This window comes from Centropristis striata, chromosome 1 (assembly GCF_030273125.1).
Source record: "Centropristis striata isolate RG_2023a ecotype Rhode Island chromosome 1, C.striata_1.0, whole genome shotgun sequence".
Lineage (NCBI taxonomy): Eukaryota > Metazoa > Chordata > Actinopteri > Perciformes > Serranidae > Centropristis > Centropristis striata.
Window position 1 is genome coordinate 16032992 of NC_081517.1, and position 20256 is coordinate 16053247.

The window sequence follows — 20256 nt, forward strand, 5'->3', positions numbered from 1 at the left end:
TAGTATATAGTAATAGTATATACATGTCATTTGTAGAAGATATGGTTGACTAAACAAAGCAGATCCTCAGGCCACATCACCTATATGGAAACCTGCCTGAATGTGGCATCCATATAATAGGATATTGCTGCACAGAGTTGGACAGATATGGGTCAGTGTCGGCCCTCATCAGCTCCAGAATTGGTGAAACTATACAGTATTTGGGCCTATTATGGTGCATCATCCATTATCAGTCTCCTGAGTCCAGGCATGCTTGATGTAGGCCACTGTTTGCTGATATAATTTTGGTTACCTGGTAAATATTACGTGTGTTTGTGTCACGCATCTTTCATGAAAAACATAATTTTTCATTTAGTTGCCTGAGTCATTTACACTGAATGTAATTACGTTGTATTAATTCACCAATCTGTTCATCGAGAAACAAAATATTTTCCTATTCCTTAGGTGGTGCATACTAATTACCGGGTAAATGAAATGGATGTTTAGTAAAATGCTAATTATTGTAATTTTAGTCTTTAATCAGCAGGATTTTGCTGAGGGTGCACTATTTTTCAGCACCATCTATCCTCCTTTAATAAACATCACCAAGTCGCTTCAGTGGAATAGTTTGGAAATTAAGTGCTCAGAGGTACGAAGTTAAAAAGTGAAGAGTCATTCACTGGTCACTCTTTTCTGAGTCAGGCTTTAAACCAGAGCAGGCATTTGCTACAAACATTAGGCTGCAGCCGCCAAAGAAATCAAGAGTCTTAATGGAGTTCTGACCAGCTGACACAAGCTGTGAAGCTTTTGGAAGCACTTTAGGAAATGGCCTTCATTGTGCTCATACTGAGAAAAGTCTTAATTCTGGGCATGTCTCAAAGTTGCCCAGTAATGCTACTTAAAGTTAGAAAAGCAAGATCTCAAACTCAAACTTTGACTCTGTGTCTTTCAGCTTCTGTCATTAAGCTCCTCAGTGAGTGTTTATAAGGCAATTTAAAAGAAAAGAAAAGCACTGTGAGACTTTCATAGAAACATAATTTCCTGCTGACATGCCAGCTTTACATTTTTAAAGCTGTTACAGTATTTTCAAGTTTTGCCTCAGACCCAGCGCTGAGAGACTAGAGCAGAATAGGGATGGCCGTTTGGAAGAAACCTGCCAACTCAAGAATCTATAACGTTAACAATCAATTAATCCATTAAATGTAACTAAAAGATATATATACAGTACTTTGCAAAAGCCTGTTTTGAGAACAGACACTTTATTTTGAAAGGACGAAAAGAGACTTCTTGTCGATCGTAAAACTTACTCAAGTGAGGTGAAACTGTAAAGATAACATCATTAATCAATGTTTTATGTTTTAGCCCCCGAAGAGGCGTGAGGTTAGTTTTCACAGTAATCTGCATATTTAAATGTGTTTTGTGTTTGAATAAGTTTTGGATAAAATTAAATCTAGTAATTCATGCTAGCAAGGGTTGATACAGTAAGCTAGTTTTGCTCACATTAATAATCTTGTATTTCTATGTGTTTAATAATTGTTATTACAACTTTCAGTTTGTAAACTGCAGCTTTATCCAACTTAATTCTCAGCTCATTGGCTTATTCACGTACGGCCACAGAACTGAACGATCGGCCGTGTTTCAATTCACTGAGTATTGATAGGCAGTCAGCGATAAAATTAAAATAAAAAAATACAAGGATTGATTAATAATTCAATGTGATCGACCAAATTCTAAATGACCATTAATTGAACATTGATTAATTATTCCCATCCCTAGTGCTGAGATTGACATGGATCAGCTGAGAAGCAGGGATTGCATATTGTAACTTTAAATGAGGTGTGATGACAGTGTAAGCACAGAGAGTAGTGACAACAAAAGGATGGCTTCTAAAATGCTTGTATGAAACTCAGCCTGACAGGCCTGCTCAGACCTTATGACGGTTTGATCAGTTTTAGCAGGCGAAAAACACAGTGTGACAAGAACGAGTCAACCGTGGACAAGCATGCGTGAGTGTGTGTGTTTATCTGTGAGTGAGAGAGGAAGAGTGAGGGAGGGGTGGGAAGATTCACATCCACACTTCTTTCTAATTACAGTCTCATGGTCAAGAACAGACTCACTGTGAGCAGGTTACACTGTTCACACTGATCACTGCTGCTCATGTTTTTATGTTTTTGTGTGTGTGTGGACCGGAAATGAGAACAGTGATGAAGAGTGTCTCAGAAAGGAAACTGTTTTAATTAGTGCTCCTCACAGAGAGATCAGACTGACCAGCCTGCAACAACAGATTAAGAGCACCAAACAGGGAGGGAGAGAAGAAGGATGGCAGAGAGAAGCAGGGTGAGATATACTGAAGATAAAATGATGTGTTGGTGCTGGATTGAGAAAACAAAAAGCACTGCAGGAGTTAGTAAGCAAGTCACTAATGAATTATGTATACGAGTAAGTCAGGAAGTAAGTAGATAAGAAAGCAAGCAAGTCAGTAAGTAAGTAAGTAAGTAAGTAAGTAAGTAAGTAAGTAAGTAAGTAAGTAAGTAAGTAAGTAAGTAAGTCATGTAAGTAAGCAAGTACATGAGTAAGTCAAGTATGTAAGTAAGAAAGTATCCAAGTAATTAAAAATGTCAGTAAGTCTAATACAACTGTGGTTCCAAAAATGTTGGGCTGTGTGAAACAGATTTCTATACAGAATGTATCAAATTCACTGCATATGAACAAAAAAATAAATGTATGTGTGAACAGAATATATATTATCTCTGTAAAATTAATTAAATCTCTAAAATAATTTGAAAATAATCTTATTTCAGTTTTATTTTTGTTTTAGACAAATAAATAAATTATAAAATATAAAAATAAATATAAAATAAATTTCAACAAACAAATATTCCAACTCTGGGATCAGGGTTGTAGCTGAGCTAACAAATAACTAAGTAATTATGTATGTGATTAAATCAGGTAAGTAAGCAAGAAAATCAGTAAGTATGTGAGTAATTCAAGTAAGTCAACTGGCAATTTATAAAGTTATTAAGTACATTAATATGTCAGTTAGTATCGAAACAAGTAAACTAAGCAAAAAACTTCATAGGTCAAGTAGGTAAGCAAGTGACAAAGTAATTAAGTACATAGGTAAGTTATGTAAGTAAGCAAACAACTAACTAAGTAATCAAGTGTACATGAGTAAGTCAAGTAGGTAACCAAGTAATTAAAAACTCAGTAGTCCAGTAAAAACTCTGATTCCAATAAAATTGGGATGCAATATAATGACATATAATAATAACTTAATAAGTCAAGTAAGCAAGCAAGTAACTAAGTCATTAAGTATGTGAGTAAGTAATGTTAGCAAATAAGCATTAAGTAGATATCGTTATAAGTCAAGTGAGTAAGTAAGTAAGCAAGTAACAAAGTATTTAAGTATGTAAGTAAGTCAGGTACTGTAAGTAAGCAAGCAAGTAATTCAGTCATTAAGTATGTGACTTAACTAAGTAAGTAAAGTACACAAGTAAGTCAGTAAGTAACTAAGAAATTACCTTCAGAAGTCATTTAAGTAAGCAAGTAACAAAGTAAGTGAGTATGTGAGTAGGTCAGGTGGGTAAGTATGCAATCAACAAGTAATTAAGTATGTCAGTATGTCAGTAAGTAGCTAAGTAATCAACTTCGTAACTCATGTAAGTTAGCAAGTAACAAAGTTATTAAGTATGTGAGTAAGTAAGCAATTAACTAGCAAATTAAGTAAGTGAGTTACACCAAACACCATCAATTAATTAAATTGAGAATATGAAAGCTGAAATAAATAAGTAAGTAAAGGCAAGTAAAGATCCCAAGTCTCAAAAAAGAAAGATCTAAAGGCACAGGCTGCTTCAGTTTAAAGCGCTGAGTGTTGAACAACCAATAATCCCTGATCAGAGAACCTCAGAGACCAATAGGTGACTTGTCTGTAGTATTTAATGTGGTCAGTAATGTAAAGCTTTAAAAGTGATTTCTTTATTATGAACTTACAGGTGTCTCCAAATATTGGGTTCACGTTAGAGGTGTTACTTGTAAAACATATTACTGTCAAGTAAAATGTGTGTTAATGGGCAGTAAGAGATGTGCTGGCAAGCTGTTCTTGGCACAGTTTATGAATTACTAGCACACGAGCAACTTTTATAGCAGCACTGTGAAAAGGTATGATGAAGACTATCATATCTTAGCTTTTCATTTTTGGTAATCATGGGAAATAAAATAAAAAATAACAATTATGGTTCAGTCTATGTTTTTATTTTTTTTTATTTTTTTTTATACCTAAGCCTGGTCTTGGTCAGGCTCAGTGGTGGAATGTAACAAAGTACATTTACTCAAGTAATGTACTTAAGTACAAATTTGAGGTACTTATACCTTACTTGAGAATTTCCATTTTATGCAACCTAATACTTCTACTTCACTAAACTTTGAGGCAAATATTGTACTTTTTTACTCTGCTACATTTAGCTGACAGCTTCAATTTCTTTTCAGGTCGAGATTTAACATAAAAAAAACATGATACATATAACGTGATTGGACATTTTTTAAATTAAACCTCATAACAGTATATTAAGTAGTTAAATGAGCTATATCTTCATAAAATTAAAACACTGCTTACATCAATACATCAAAACAAATAATGTAATAATATATCTAGAATATATAAAACAATCTGAGTGGGTCCATTCTGCATAACGAGTACTTTTACTTTTGATACTTTTGTTACACAAAGTAAGTTTTGAATGCAGGACTTTTACTTGGAGTGGAGTATTTCACAGTGTGGTATTAGTGCTTTTACTTAAGTAAGGGATCTGAATACTTTTTTCACCACTGGTCAGGACCCAGTAATGTTGTGGACCTGTAAGCTTATTGACACATTATATACAAAAGTGGTTCAAACAAAAATAACTGTATGTGAAAATAAATGTGTTTTTCATGTGTTTCAACTGTGTCATTGACACATTATTGCTAAATGACGTCTTTCTCAGCCATCTTGCTAAAGTTAATATCTGTGTTATGAGTTAGAAAATGATGCTGTCACAAGAATATTAAGATAAATGAGAGTAAGGGTGTGTGTGTTGTGTGGTTTTTGACATCACTAAAGCTTCTATAAAGCCCATGAACAAACACAAGAGGAAGATTGCTCCCCTGGTTTGGTGACAGTTCAAAGACAGGGCGAATTCTTTATTACTGAGGAACAGCAGCACCTTTGAGTGGAGGTTAGTGCTACGGTGCAGCAATTGACTTCACTATCTGAGATAAGAAGATGAGCTGCAGGAGAGAGCTGGGACCACAGCTGAGTGTGGAAATGAAGCAGGGCACAGATAACAATGAAGCCCGACTGATTAAATTACAAATGGGGGGACAAAAGAGCAGAAAGAATGATAAGGGACAGATACAGAACTGAATATGGAATTAATGAAATGAGCGGCACAAAGAAGATAAAGCAACTGAAAAAAAGTGAGTGATTGGAAGATTTATTGAAGGAATGGAGGTAAATAAAGATGCAAAGTGGACGATGGAGATGTAGAGGGAAATAACTAACCGCAAAGTTCAACCCGGGGCCAGATGCATATATGTGCACATGTGAACTCTGCACCACTGCAGTGCAGGGATGATCTGCATATAATTGTGCTACACATGTCTTCATTATCCCTGGTCATAAATAAATCACTATAGGGTTTCTACCAATGTGGAAAATGCCTGGAGACACAAGGCCCTTAATAATGGATGATGCCCTGCCTTCTGGACAGCACATGAGTGGATTAAAAATGTGTTTGTGTGTGTGTGTGTGTGTGTGTGTGTGTGTGTGTGTGTGTGTTTATCGATGGGAAGTCCAGGAGTAGCTAAAGGCCAGCTGAAGAGCGATAGCCTTCTAATTAACTTCATTATCTAGCTGCCCATCGCTAATGGGACATGTGCAACTGATTAAACTGCAAGTTGCAGAGTTGTCAAGGAAAGAGGAAGGAAGAATGAGGATGGGGGTAAAAAAGGCAAAGGAGGGGAATTACAGCTAGAGATGGGAGAAGGAGAAGAAAGACAAATATGAGAAGAGAAGAGAAGAGAAGAGAAGAGAAGAGAAGAGAAGAGAAGAGAAGAGAAGAGAAGAGAAGAGTAAACCACATAGGAAATGAGGAGAGAAAATGTGACGGGTGCAAGAAGAGGAGGTAAAGATATAACAGGATAAAAAAAGTAACAGTAAAAAATAATGTATAGAAGAAAGAGATGAGAGTGAGGAAGAAGAGAGAGGGAAGAAACAATGTCAAGACAGGAAGACAGGAGGCGAAAGAGTAATGAAGAGAGTAATGAACAATGGAGAGGATGATGATGAGATTAGAGGTGAAGAAAAGAAAGTAAAAAAAGGAAATAATAGTAACAGTGCAACAGACGACAGGACATTTTACCTTGACAGTCATCTCAGCAACAAAGATGGCAGTAAAGATGTAGTTGGAAATCGTGAGAAACAGCCTTTCCTGCAACACAAGGAGAGAGGACAACAACTGAGAGAAAAGAAAGAGAGGAAAAGAAGAACTGAAAGAAACAAAGAGAAGTGGCAGGTTGGGAAGAAAAAATGTTCGAGAAAGACTGACAGCACTTGACTTTACTGGGAAGCTTCAAAGCAGGATGAGGCCTCATTTGTCAGTGTTTTTGCTATTAAATTGGAATTAGATCTTGTTGGCAAGTTAAATGTCAAATCTGTTGACGGAGTTGCTATGCTTTAATTTGAACTCTTCAGATGACTTGCTTTGAAAAGTGCCGACAACTCAATAATTCTGGTGCTGCTTGATTGCAGGGTGCAGAAGTGGCTGGATGCCAGAATCCAGCGAGAGCTCAGGGCAACTAAGGCACAGCAGCATTCTGAAGGAGATCTCCTTCATTTAAATAATTACTGGTTTGTAAAGCATTTTATGTTTTTTTGTTTAAAACAAGCAACAGCTTGTTGTTTACAAAAAATAGAATACATTAAAAAAATGTCCATTATTACATCCACAATAAGTCCACATGAGGCTTGGTAGAAGGCTGAAGCAAAGGCCAAGGAAGAAACTGTTACTCTTTGGAGTGGAGCAGGATCACAAAGCTGATACACTAAGTATTTTCCATTGTGTCCATTATGTCCAGTGGGACATTAGGCATTTGTGCTGCACAACGTTATAATAGTTTTGGAATTTTCATTAGTTTTAGTTTTAATTTCGTTGTGTTTTTTTGTTTTCAAATTCAATTAGTTTTAATGAGTTTTCAGAGTGAGTTTTCGTGTTTTAATTAGTTTTTATTTTTTTTGATAATGCTTAGTTTTAGTTTAGTTTTTACTAGTTTTAGTGTTAGTTTTAGTTTTTTGTAAAAGGGTATTTGTTGGGTGCCAGATTCAAAAAAGTCACAATAAATTTTATTTCCTTTGGCTTATCCATCTTAACCCCAATAAGTGTATTAAGTCATAAAAACCAGATAGATGAAATAGATTTCATATCAACCAAAAAGGATTACGTATGAAAAAAGTTGACAGACGAAAACAAAGGACATTTTCACTATAATTTTAGTTGGTTTTAGTTACCTTTCTAACCACACAATACAGTTTCAGTTAAATATCGTTTTTTAAAAAACCCTAGTTTTTATTTTTATTTCAGTTAACAAAAATGTTTTTTCAATTCTAGTTTTTGTTATTTCGTTAGATTTCGTTAACTATAATAACCCTGGTGCTGCATTCATGTGTCAAAATATTTGAAAAAATTAGTTCCTGACTTAGTGGGGCGGATTAGCTGAACAATCGTTCACTTTGTGATAAAAGCATGAAATTTGGTAGATGTGTTGGTGAATATGTTTCGAACAAATCTGGATATTGGGCCACCTCAAAAGCGCCCCCTAGTGGCCGTGGCAGACATTTGTTATACAAATAAATCAATGATGAATAAAAACTGCCCTTTTAATAATACCAACTGGTGATGAATTGTATATTGTTGGAAAGCCTGATTAGTCACCTTTACAACGAGGTACAGCTTGTAAGGATCGTGCATTCATGGAATGAGCAATGGGGCTAAACGTGTGGGTAGCACCCCCCAAAAATGTGCATCCCCTGTGGGGCGGATTAGCTCAATAAATCACAAGAATTGTTTATTTTGTGATAGAAGCACACAATTTGGTGGATGTGTTGGTGGATATGTTTCAAACAAATCTGTATATTAGGCTATCGCAAATTCGCCCCCTAGTGGCCATAGCAGTAATTTTCTTCGTTGAAATTACAAAAAATATTTAAATTATTTCTTAAAATATTTAAAAAATGTAAACTAAATATACAAACGTAAATTAAAAAATGTAAATACACATATTAAATTAACAAAACTCCAGTTAGACACTCTTTCAGTTATTTTTCCTGCCCCACCACAATCGGGCTAGCCATCAAGCTAGCTAGCAAATGAGCTAGCTAGCATTTGCTTCCTGGGACAAGCAGTGCAGTGGACTGTCCATCAAGGTATGTCTCAATATTTTATTTCACCTGTTATAATTATGAATAAAATATGCTATGAACATCATAAAGGCTAAAGAGAAAAACAATCATCATGGGCCTTGGCGGAAAAGTAAATTAGCAAGATAGCAAAAATAGGTACTTAAGCTAGCCAGTTAGCTTGGAACATGTATCAGTGGCTGTTGGGTGTGAAAGCTTAATAAGACACTGTTAAATTATGTCCTGTGGAATGTGGACATGCCTCTCTGCACACACACACACACACACACACACACACACTATATGTAATGTCTCCTTTGCCCATGTGGTTCTTTTTTTAAATGTATTTCATAACTCCATCACAGTTAGTCAGGCGGCTTAGGACCAGATTTTAGAAGAAAGGGACACGCCGGACAAAAGCACCAAAATTTTTCCACATGCTCTCCATCACCAAAGGTTTCAACTTTTGGTAGGAGCCACTTCATCAAGATTGCAGATAGGAGACGGCAGCCATATAAGCCATAAGTCTATGAGAACCAAGCCACTTAGAAGCCATCACCGCAATCTTGATGAAGTGGCTCCTACTAAAAATTGAAACCTATAATGATAGAGAGTATGTGGAAAAAATGTTGTGCTCTTGTCCGGCGTGTCCCCTTTATGTGGCTAAGCCGCCTGAGTAAGTCACACACCTCAGTACAAGGATTTTGCCAGAAAGAGTAACCTGCTACAAGTAACCCTAGTAGAATTTTTAAAATGTATGATTTTTTTCTCTGTCTAAATGTGTTTTGTTTTTATTGTTGCAGGTCATACAATATTGAAAATTATTTTTTCTTTTTAAGGAGCAACAGAAGAATACAAGCCAAAGAGGAGGCCGTAGCCTGTGAATGGGAATATCAAGACCTAATAAAATGTTATACAAAGTTAATGTTCTTTTCTATTAGACTGTAATAAAGCTTTTGTCACTTTAACATGTCTCTAAATTATATTTGTGGTGCTGAAAACGTGAAACAGCAGCTGTAGGGTAGGCAAAGCATTCCTCGCCAGTAACCACCGGCGGCCATTTTTAAAAATGGCCGCTTTTAAATGACCAATTTTAAAAATGGCCGCCACAGCCATCAGAATTTTTTTTGCGATGGCCCAATATCCAGATTCATTAAACATGTATTCAGCAATGAGTGTACCAAATTTGATGCTTTTATCACAAAATGAACGATTGTTCAGCTAATCCGCCCCACTACACAGGGGATGCACATTTTTGGGGGTTGCTACCCACACGTTTAGCCCCGTTGCTCATTCCATGAATGCACGATCCTTACAAGCTGTACCTCGTTGTAAAGGTGACTAATCAGGCTTTCCAACAATATACAATTCATCACCAGTTGGTATTATTAAAAGGGCAGTTTTTATTCATCATTGATTTATTCGTATAACAAATGCCTGCCACGGCCACTAGGGGGCGCTTTTGAGGTGGCCCAATATCCAGATTTGTTCGAAACATATTCACCAACACATCTACCAAATTTCATGCTTTTATCACAAAGTGAACGATTGTTGTAAAATATTGAGCTAATCCGCCCCACTAACTGGGAAGCATTTCATATAACGCCCCCTCAAGTTGGACCAGAAACCCAGAAAGTTGGTAAAAATTTTGGTAAACATTTTATGGCTCACCCGACACATTTTCTTAGCTATTTGTTGTATAAAAAAACCTGGAAATCTGTTGTTTAAAGGCTCTGCGTAAAAGAAAACATCTTGTTTGTTTGTGTCCCAATTGTGCCTTAGGTCTGGCTCCGAGCAATTTACCAGAGGAAATACGTACGAACTGACCCGCGTCCTTAGATTCTCAGGTGGCGTCCTTCCCACTATTCCAAAGTCAAAACTGAAAACCAAAGGAGACCGGGCTTTCCCCATCAGACTGCCCGACTTTGTGTACCTTATCTCCACGGGCGAGCTGCCCGTGGAGATAAGGTACGCAGAGTCAGTAAACTCTTTTAAATCAATTCTGAAAACCCACTTTTATAGATTTGCTTCTAGACTATAGACTGTTTTTTAGTTCTTTACTTTTTTACTCCCTTAGCTTCTAATTCTGTTCTTAATACTGTATTGGAATACTTTTCCTCGGTCTCAGAGAATGTCTTGTGATTGATCTACATAGTCTTTTATTGATTTTTCTTTAAAAGCAATAATTGTTTTTAGTCTTATGGCATCATTCTCCTTGTGATTAACTGCTCTCTGTCAAAGCACTTTGTAAGCTGTTGTTTTTAAAAGCTACTTTGTAAATAAAGTTATTATTATTATCACACTAAAGTCTGGAGAACGACTTTCCAACCTTTAAAAGTGCATGTGAATGCAGCATTGGACTTGGCCGGGGGGAAATCTGTGCTCTCCAAGTACCATTAGTTATCATTTATCTGAGCCTCATCTCATATCAATTTGTTCTTGAAAGAGCTATTTTAAAATAATGCGGTGTAGAAGAAGAACCCTCATGTGAGACTTTATTTGTTTGTGTGAGTCCAATATTGTCATAAGATCAAGGTTTTAAACCACAAACAGGCTCTGGTGATGTCAGCCTATAAGAGAACCTGAGTGTAATAGCTGATTGTTTGATGATCAGAGAGATGGAGAATTATAGCTCTTACCATGCTGCCCTGCAGTATCTTCGGCCTCTCCAGAGCCACTGTGATGCAGTTGAGAAAAATGAAGGCCAGGACTATGTAGTCGAAGAGCTTATGGGCGATAATGGACTGGCAGAGCAGTCTGAACCTGACAGGAGAGAAACAGAGAGGGGTGGAAGGAAGGAGGAAGGTATGAGGAGAGTGGTAGATTTGTTAATGCATTTTCTATATATTCTTGTGAAGCTGCATCTAAACAGTTGAATGTTTTTCAATCTTCTTCAGAACAAGGCCATTTGTTTAAGATACTGAAAAATACAATAACAATATTATACTAAATCTTTAGACAATGATACAATATTTGCTGATATCACAAAGTCTGCCACAATATGATTTCAAATCAGAGATAAATATGAGACAATATCATATACCCATATAAAATAATCTAGGGCTGCACAATTAATTAAATTTTAATCTTGATCTTGATTTTGGTCGCCACAATTAAATTAACCTGATCGTCGGGAATCATCGGGCAGGGCCATTTTTCCCCCCTGAGAAAAGCCTGGTTGCTGATTGGATAGAATGCTAAGCAGGATGAGATGTAGTACTCGACGCCACAACAACACGCGCCATTTGTAAAAGCCGCCATTTGCAAAAGCCGCCATTTGCAGTCCTCCTGCAGCAGTCTTTCCCAGCTGCAGAGCCAGAGGGGATGTTAACCCCTTAGTGTCCAGTCTGCAAATTGCTATTAGGCAGTTAGCTCTGTAGCAGTACAGTATGTATGTGTTGCTGCTGCAGGAGGTGTTCACTTAGCGATCTCTGTTTGTTTACAACAAGCACCAGACACTCTGTGCACACACTAAAAACTGTTCCTATTTTTTGTTTAAAAGTAGTGAAATAAAAATACAGATGTTTTCCCTAACATTATGAATAATTGTGATTAATAATCGTGATTACAACATTGATCAAAATAATTGTGATTAACATTTTGGCCATAATCGTGCAGCCCTAACATAATCGGTTTCATATATATATATATATATATATATATATATATATATATATATATATATATATATATATATATATATTAACTCATAAAAGAAACTAAAAAATTATTTGACAATTTTATTACTGAGCTTTTACAGACAATTAAATGAAAACAAAACTATTATTTTAAATAGAAATTTCAAAGTAAAGGCATTTCTTTAAAAGATTATATGTGTCAATATTTTCACTTGCATATATGATATTGGATCGTTGCTCACTGAATCAATAAATTGATGCAGAGTGATGAATCGTTACACCCCAAATTTAAAATACAAATACTTCTTTGTAAACAGAACAAAATGTTCAGTTAATTCAGTTTTTGTGAAAAGTTTTAATATATTTTCGTGTCTCCTGGCCTCTGATAATTATTCAAATGAAACAATCTGAAAGGGTTTAACGGGGGGAAATTATTAAGGTGGGACGGCTCACCAGACATTGTGTGATAAGAACCACCCGGGACTATCTCAGAACAGACTTTAATATCCTCAGACACCTGCAGTGTTGTCAAACCTTCAGCTCCAGAGCCAGTAAAGGCAGTAAGCCCTGAGTGAAGCCTGCACACATCTCATCTCATCTGCCAGCTATACAAGGGAGCAGAATATACCTATTGCTGCACCTGCTCTCTGGGTGAGAGAATCAATGTGCTAATCTGACTGCTTTTCTTCCAAACCTGGCAACCCTGTCCCTTTATCTATCGATTCAGATCTGGCAACCTCTGTCCCACGATATCGATCGTGACCGGCGGCATCGCTGGCGTGGGCACTTATCCCACCTGAGACACGAGTTCCTCTGTTGGCTTGTTTCTTCTTCTGTTTGTTTGTCTGCTTTAATTCTGCTTAGGTACACTTGTTAGAGCACACTGAGGCATAAACAAGGCATAGACGCACATATGCTCACACGCTCCCACATGCACATATGCAAAGTCATCTGCAGACACGGAACATGACACTTGCAGAGATATGGACTAACACTAGTACACACACCGCCAACACACACAGCCCTTGCTTGACAGATGGCACCTGCCAGGATGCCAAAACACAGCCCTGGGGCCTGGCTTCCCTTAAGTGGCTATCAGCACGCAGGGAATCGGGTGAGTGAGCGAGTGGATGACTGAGTGATTTTTCTTTCATGTTGCTTTCAGAGGCCTTTCTACCAGCAATGCATAGGAGGCTGGTAGAAAACACAATAACGCAGACAAACTGAGATGAACACACAGACACACACAACTGGAAGCCCGGAGTCAATAACGTCGTCTAGAGAGGAAAAAGTGGTTTGGAGGAAGCACACGGCGACATCACTTTAACAAGCCATTTGTGAAAGCGGAAGACAGCGGTTTTCAGACAAATGGTTTGACTATGCAGCTCGCTGTTCTTCCACATTATCAGGACAGAGCTTTACTAACGTTTGTTTTCAGGGCCATTGGTCTTGCTTGTCGACTCATCTTTCCACACTTGGTTTCTCTGCGCTTTAGTGCTGAACAAACAGGCTTAGTAGAGACACTGCCAAAGCAAACTATCACAAGTACTGACACATCCAGAGAGCTTTCCACTTTGTTTTCTCACTGAAAGGTTAAGCTTTGTTGCACATTGCTGGTTCAGATCAATTCCCACTAACCAAGGTTTGGAATAAGGGTCAATGGGTTTTGCATTTTTCACTTGTTTATTAAAGAGACTGGCATGAGGTTGGAGCGGGGAATCACACCAGCGCAGAGTTCAGCAGAGTATATGATGGACAGAGGGCATCAGCATTTCTATATCTAACAACAAAGAAGGCATATATATAGAAAATAAATCTTCTTAAATTACTAATTTAGAGTTTACCCCTCAAAAACCCAACTAACCTGCTTCATCTAGACCAGGGGTGGGCAATTAATTTTCCCATGGGGGCCACATGAGATAATGCGGAGGCTGCGGAGGGCTGGACCAATACTCAATAATAAGTTAATTCTGCTAAAGTAGTAAAAATTTCAGTCTCACTTTCCCAATTATTTTTAACAGAACATACGTTCAAACCACAAAAACAATATAGAGCATGTATGTTATGCAGTAAACCAGCATTTTATTAACTAACTAACTTTAACCAACTGTTCTTTGTGGAACGCATATCTGCATGCACGCACAAACGTAACTCGCCTCCAAAATTAAAAGCACTGCAGTTGTATTGATTTCTAATTTCCGGGTAACTTCATGCGGGCAGGACAGGTACAGCCAAAGGGCCAGTTGTGGCCCCTGGGCCGCCTCATGCCGAGGTCTGATCTCGACTGGGTTGTTGTGGTTTTCCCTGACTTGATTGACACTACTCTCACTCAGCTAATGCTTTACCCAAGACCACAAACCTACAAACTCCAAAAGAGGACATTTATTTCTCAGTGGTGTTTTTTTGATTTGATGGTATAGTGGGTTGAGTAATTATCGACTCACTTATTCTGAGGTGAGAACAAGTAGACGGACCACTCCTCTCTACTTTCACACCAGTCCGGCTTGTACACCTCCATCATCTTCTGGATACGGAAACACAAATTCTGGACGAGAGAAAAGGGAAACTGAGATGTGAAGAAAAGAGTGGGCGTGTTAAGAGATCACACGGGTTTGCAAATGAACAAGTGATCTTTCAACAGTGATACATATCATCTATTTTGTGTTAACATGACTGTTTTCAGCTCATTTGGAGCATTACTGGCTCTAATTCTATCCATAATGTTAATGCTATTAAAGTGACATGGCATGCTGGGGGTTTCATTAAGTTACTGCCAAGTATCACAGAGGTAAACAATGCAACTACCTTAATTTGTACACCAACTCCAACAATGATTATGATTTATGTTTTGGTTTGGTTTTGAGTATTACCAAGGTATGACTGGGGACCAATAAGGAATTCCCCATTCATCCACTATAAGCAGCATCCCTGAGAGGGACCCTTAAGCTCCTCTTTCATATTACACATAAACAACAACAATAAAAAGATACAAAATGGCCATAATAGCATCCCTCCAAAAACTACAGTATCTAGTTTAGCACCTACAGTGTAAACACAACACAGTGTCATTGTATTGTCTTAAGTTGTGTGATTATAATAACTACTTATAACTAGGGTTGCAAAATTCTGGGAATTTTCAAAGTTGGAAACATTCCATGGGAATTAATAGAAATTAATGTGAATAAATGAAAAATTACAAAAATAAAGGGAACGGTAAACCTAAATATAGTTGGGGAAAATATATTTTAGCATAATTGACTAAAACAACCAGATTTCATGCAAGTACACTTGAATATCTGCTATTCCTCAATCACATGCACACAGCACACTGCTTACTGCAGGGCTGATGAGGCCCTGCCCCCTACCGAGACCATGCCCCCTACATGCATTGTGCATTCCTACATCACATGTTCAATTCATTTACATGCTGAATGGGACTTTTTTTGGAGGGAGAGGGGATCTTTTCAATAAACATTTTTGAATGGGACATTTTGGGGATTTTTGGAGGGGGGGGGGTCATTATTTTTTTAATGGGTGGGGTCGGGGGTATAATTTCACTCAACATTCATGTTTTTGTTGTTCAAAGAAAGAATTGATTGTTCCATAAAATAACTAAAACATGATACATTTCTACTTACAAATAAATCTGTTGAAATGTCATGTTTTTTTATTTTGAATATTTCCAAAGTTCCCAAGCTTAAATTCCCATGGAAAGTTTCTGGAAATCAACCGAAAATTTTCCACCCCTTTGCAACCCTACTGACAACACTATAGATCCACTCACATAATCTGTCTCTTCATCCAGGTCTGCTCTGTCCTTGCGTGCATTAACTTGAGGGAAAACCTCGGCCATCAGCTGAATGTGTGGCCCCGGGGCCTTGCCGTTGCAATCCCGGTGATCCACTCCTAAACCACTACCAGCCACAGACCCCCCAGTGATGGACCCCCCCGCCCCAGACCCATTCCTTCTTCCAGGTTCTTGCTGGACAGGAGGCGGGCCCGGGGGCTGTCCTCCTGCCCGAAGCAGCTCTGGGAGCTCCAGGGAAAGAGCCCGTCGATCCCTCCTTGCAGCAGAGTGTCTGGAGAGGAACAGCGGGGGTGGGGGTGGATGATGAGGGGGTAGACCATGATGGGAGTGTGGTGGGTGGGAGAGAAGGGACTCCTGCTCTGCAGCAAAGGTGTAGGAGTAGGGGGAGCGGGTGCTGTGCACACGGAGGCTGCCTCCCACCAGAGGAGCCCCACCAAAGCCGTAGCTCCTACGGCCCAGACTGTTCGAGCTAGACCTGCAGAGCAGAACAGATCAGAAGTACAGTTATGAAATATTTAATATTCATGAACATTTTTTAAAGTATCAACAAGAGGTAATCAACACTTTCTGCATATTAAGAGTTTAGTCATGAAGCTAATAAGAGAATAAAACAACAAGAAAGGTTTGATGTCTCCATGCAGGCAGTTAAGTCTTAATGAAGGTATTAAAAATTCATTAAGGTGATAGCTGAAATCAATTTCTGAAAGTAAATCTAATTGCCTACCTGCGGCTCCATGCCGACTGTGGAGGGAAAGGGCGCCCCCAGTTGTGGTAGTTGGGACTGCGGGCGTGACGCTGGAACACACACACACACACACACACACACACACACACACACACACACACACACACACACACACACACACACAGCAATTATCATCAGTTTGCAGCCAGTAAAACCAAATCTCTCCAAGTACCAAAGAACCCAGCAAAGCAGTGAATAGTTAGTCTGCCAGAATACATGAATATATCAAAATAATTCAATCACAAATGGTTCAAAGACTCCTCTATGCACACAGTAAAGCATTCCATCCCTGTGGAAATCTTTATGTCCCTCTAAGAAATAGGTACCATAGATATGGAGATGGATATATATATATGGATATATAATGCTGCTTTTGCTTTATATCTCTGTCTTGCTCTATGTGCTTTGAAGTTTTCTTCTTTTGGCTGATTTTTTCCCTTCAACATCAACTTTTAAATTGGGCATATTTATATCATAATGACATTTAATCCTTCTGGTATATATCAACTTGAGTGTGATGAATTTTGTCAAACAAGTTGTAAACAAATTCATGAATTTAACAAAATCATGTTTCATGAGTGGGCAATGTGGCAAAGGTTTTTCTTGCCACTTTGATGCATTTGGGTGAGATGCATTTCACTATATGGATTACTCCCAATGAAATATTTTGCAGCTCAAATTACGGCTTGTCTTAAAAAGTGAGTCCTGCTAAACAGTATTGCTCTTAAGCCAGCATCTCCCACCTGCACTAGTATTTGAACACACTGTATTTGCTGTATTGGTAACTTGAAAAGAGCTTGGACTTCTACAATTTATAAATAAATAAATAGGTGAGTCTATGGCTGAACAAATTAGAGACTGTTTAAAGGAGATTGCAGTGCAGTCTGGAGGCTGTCATCAAGTTTAGTATGCAAACCCCTGAGTGCTAGTTCCACTTAAAGGAACATAACCAGTTCTGTGTGTTTCCGCATGTCTAATCCTCTCAGCATGATAGATCTAATTATGTGTTTTACCCTCAGAAACTTACGTGTCGCCAGTCAACGCCTGAGCTGATGACATATAGCAGAGAATCTATGCATCTGTCTCTATAGAAACTGTAGTGGAGCGTTTACACTCGCTGTTAAATAACGCCTCGGTCCACACACAACGGCAGATCACTCGAGAGGAACATTAAGTGTGTGTTTGTGTGTATTGTGTGTGTAGTACTGCCAAGACCATTTGTTCCACACTATATAGCATAAACCACTTACATGCCCGTGCTAATGTACTGTATATTCTGTAGTCAGGCACTTTCTTCTTATCTTCTGCCAAACATACTGTAAGCACTTCAACTTTTTTGTACATAAAAAGTAATTGAATGTCAATGGCTACAATGAACCATTGATCATAACATCAAATAAACAGTTTATCTCCAACAATGCATTTTTTTTCTGAGCTTTTTTCCAGTCAGTGAATTCTGCTTATTGTGTTATGCCTTGTATTGATTTCTGTCTAGCTGCAATTCAGCTGACACTGAACTGAAGTACTGCACTGAAAATAAGGTCCACTGATCCAGTTTATGTGCTCATTAAAGATCAGTGAAGCAAAGCGTATAAAGGGAACATGTTGCCATACTGACCCTGTTTTTATATTTTATGATATATTATTTTCAAACAGATAAACCCTTTCACTTTCAACAATGTTAACCTTAAAAAAAGAAATGTCTTACACATATTAGGGCACAAAATGTACTGTATATTTTTTAGAGGTATATTTTTTGAAGTTTAGACTTTGTGGGTCAGTCAGTGGGTTAGACTGTCATTGTGGCAAGAGGGTGGCCGGTTTGACTGCGGCTCTTCTGTGTGGAGTTTGCATGTTCTCCCCATGTCAATGTGGGTTCTCACTGGGTACTCTGGCTTCTGCCCACAGTCCAAAAACATGCACTTAGGTTTAATAGTTGACTCTAAATTGCACATAGGTTTTGAATGAGAATGTGATTGTCTGTCTCTATGTGTCAGCCCTGCAAAAGTCTGGTGACCTGTCCAGGGTGTACCCGCCTCTCGCCCAATGTCAGCTGGGATCGGCTCCAGCCCCGCGCGACCCGAGTGCGAATAAGCGGTTAAGGATGATGAATGAATGATGTGAGATGAATAGTGTGAGATTATTTGACAAAACAATTCTTGATTAAATTTAAGTTTGTGGACACAAAATGCAGTTAAACATTTAAATCGTAATATATTGTATCGCAATACTCACCATATTGCAAAATAATAATCATAATAATATAATTGTATTGTGACTCAAGTATCAGAATTAAATCATATTGTGATGCTTCTGCTGCATATGTTTTAAGTGCCAAAAGAATAAAGACTGTCCTTTGCAGTAACAATGTACCTCAGGATGGCCCGTTTCTGTGACTTGTAGATTATCATATTTAGCTCTATTGTGTTCTATTGTGATCTTTGGCTACACTGTAGACTCCCACCCCCAAGTCTTTAATCTCATTCATCAGACATGTGGACAAATACCCTCAACAAATTTCTCATTACACAGATGCAGTTTTGATTGTTCTGCAACATCATACAGCAATGCATCATTTGCACAGTTTCATCTGAGTCCAATCAACAGAGTCTGATATCCTGCGTGAGACAGTGAAACACGCAAACAAACAAACCTCCAAACAAACAGATAGAACTGATTCATAGCTCTGAGTGTAATTTCATCTTCTAGACACTATCAAAGCTGCTGATAAAACTGCAGCAAAACTGCAATACAAATCATGAAACAACTTTTTTGAATGCCTATTATTGCTGCACTTTTGTTCCATGTGATATAACTGGTGCCTTCTGATGTCAATTAACTTGGAGCGCTGTGAGAGAAGAGGAGGAGACTTCACAGTGGAGTGGATCTTCCACACCCACAGTGTTTAACATCATAACCTCTGAGGTAGGAGCGTTGCTAAACTACAGTTTATCAGCGCTCCTGTTTTCACTCCCCTTTATCTTCTTGTCAGTGCATCACAGACTCTGTTCGCCTTTTCCCCCTCTCTACTTCTCCCTGTTGTTCTTTTTCTCTCTATTTCTCCCACTTTATCTGTGATTGAAGAGAAAAAGGGAACAATCAATTAATATTAGCTGCCATGGCAAATGAACGCCGAGCCGAACCTTGTAGAAGTGCTTCAGTTTCTCTCTTACAAGGGTTTGGTTCAGCGGGCACAACACCGGACCATTCCTGCTCCGTCTGGGTGGTTTAGAATCTGCAGTATGTGCACATACTTTGAACATTTGTGTGTTCACTATGGGGTGCAAGGAAGACCAGGCTAGATATAATAATAGTAAGATACATGACAAAATACAAGTTTTCCTTGCAAGGTCTGTCAATGATTCTCTTTTCTCTTCTGCTTATCTGCCAAATTTGCCCTTGGTTGGTCTATACTTGCTGCATGTTTTCTTTCTACTTCATTACGAACTATTTGTATATATACATATATATTAGGGCCGGGACGCGATTAAAAAAATGGATCTAATTAATTAGAGGCTTTGTAATTAATTAATCGGAATTAATAGCATTTTAATTGCATATAAATATTTGACGTGAGAACAGTGAGAAGTAATTTTTTTCACATGGATTTTTAGTATACTATTGAATAATGACTGAATACATAAGCTTAAGCAGC

General features: G+C 38.1%; 1 protein-coding gene across 1 annotated transcript in view; it reads right to left on the bottom strand.

The window, feature by feature from the left end:
• LOC131971205 (voltage-dependent T-type calcium channel subunit alpha-1I-like) overlaps positions 1-20256 on the bottom strand; it is a 239409-nt gene that overhangs the window by 73484 nt on the left and 145669 nt on the right. Inside the window, exons 16-20 of the mRNA XM_059332527.1 lie at positions 16581-16651; positions 15833-16331; positions 14493-14593; positions 11050-11173; positions 6378-6446 (exon numbers count right to left, since the gene is read on the bottom strand). Of these exons, the coding sequence (XP_059188510.1) occupies positions 6378-6446; positions 11050-11173; positions 14493-14593; positions 15833-16331; positions 16581-16651 (864 nt within the window). The remainder of the gene's footprint in view (positions 1-6377; positions 6447-11049; positions 11174-14492; positions 14594-15832; positions 16332-16580; positions 16652-20256) is intronic.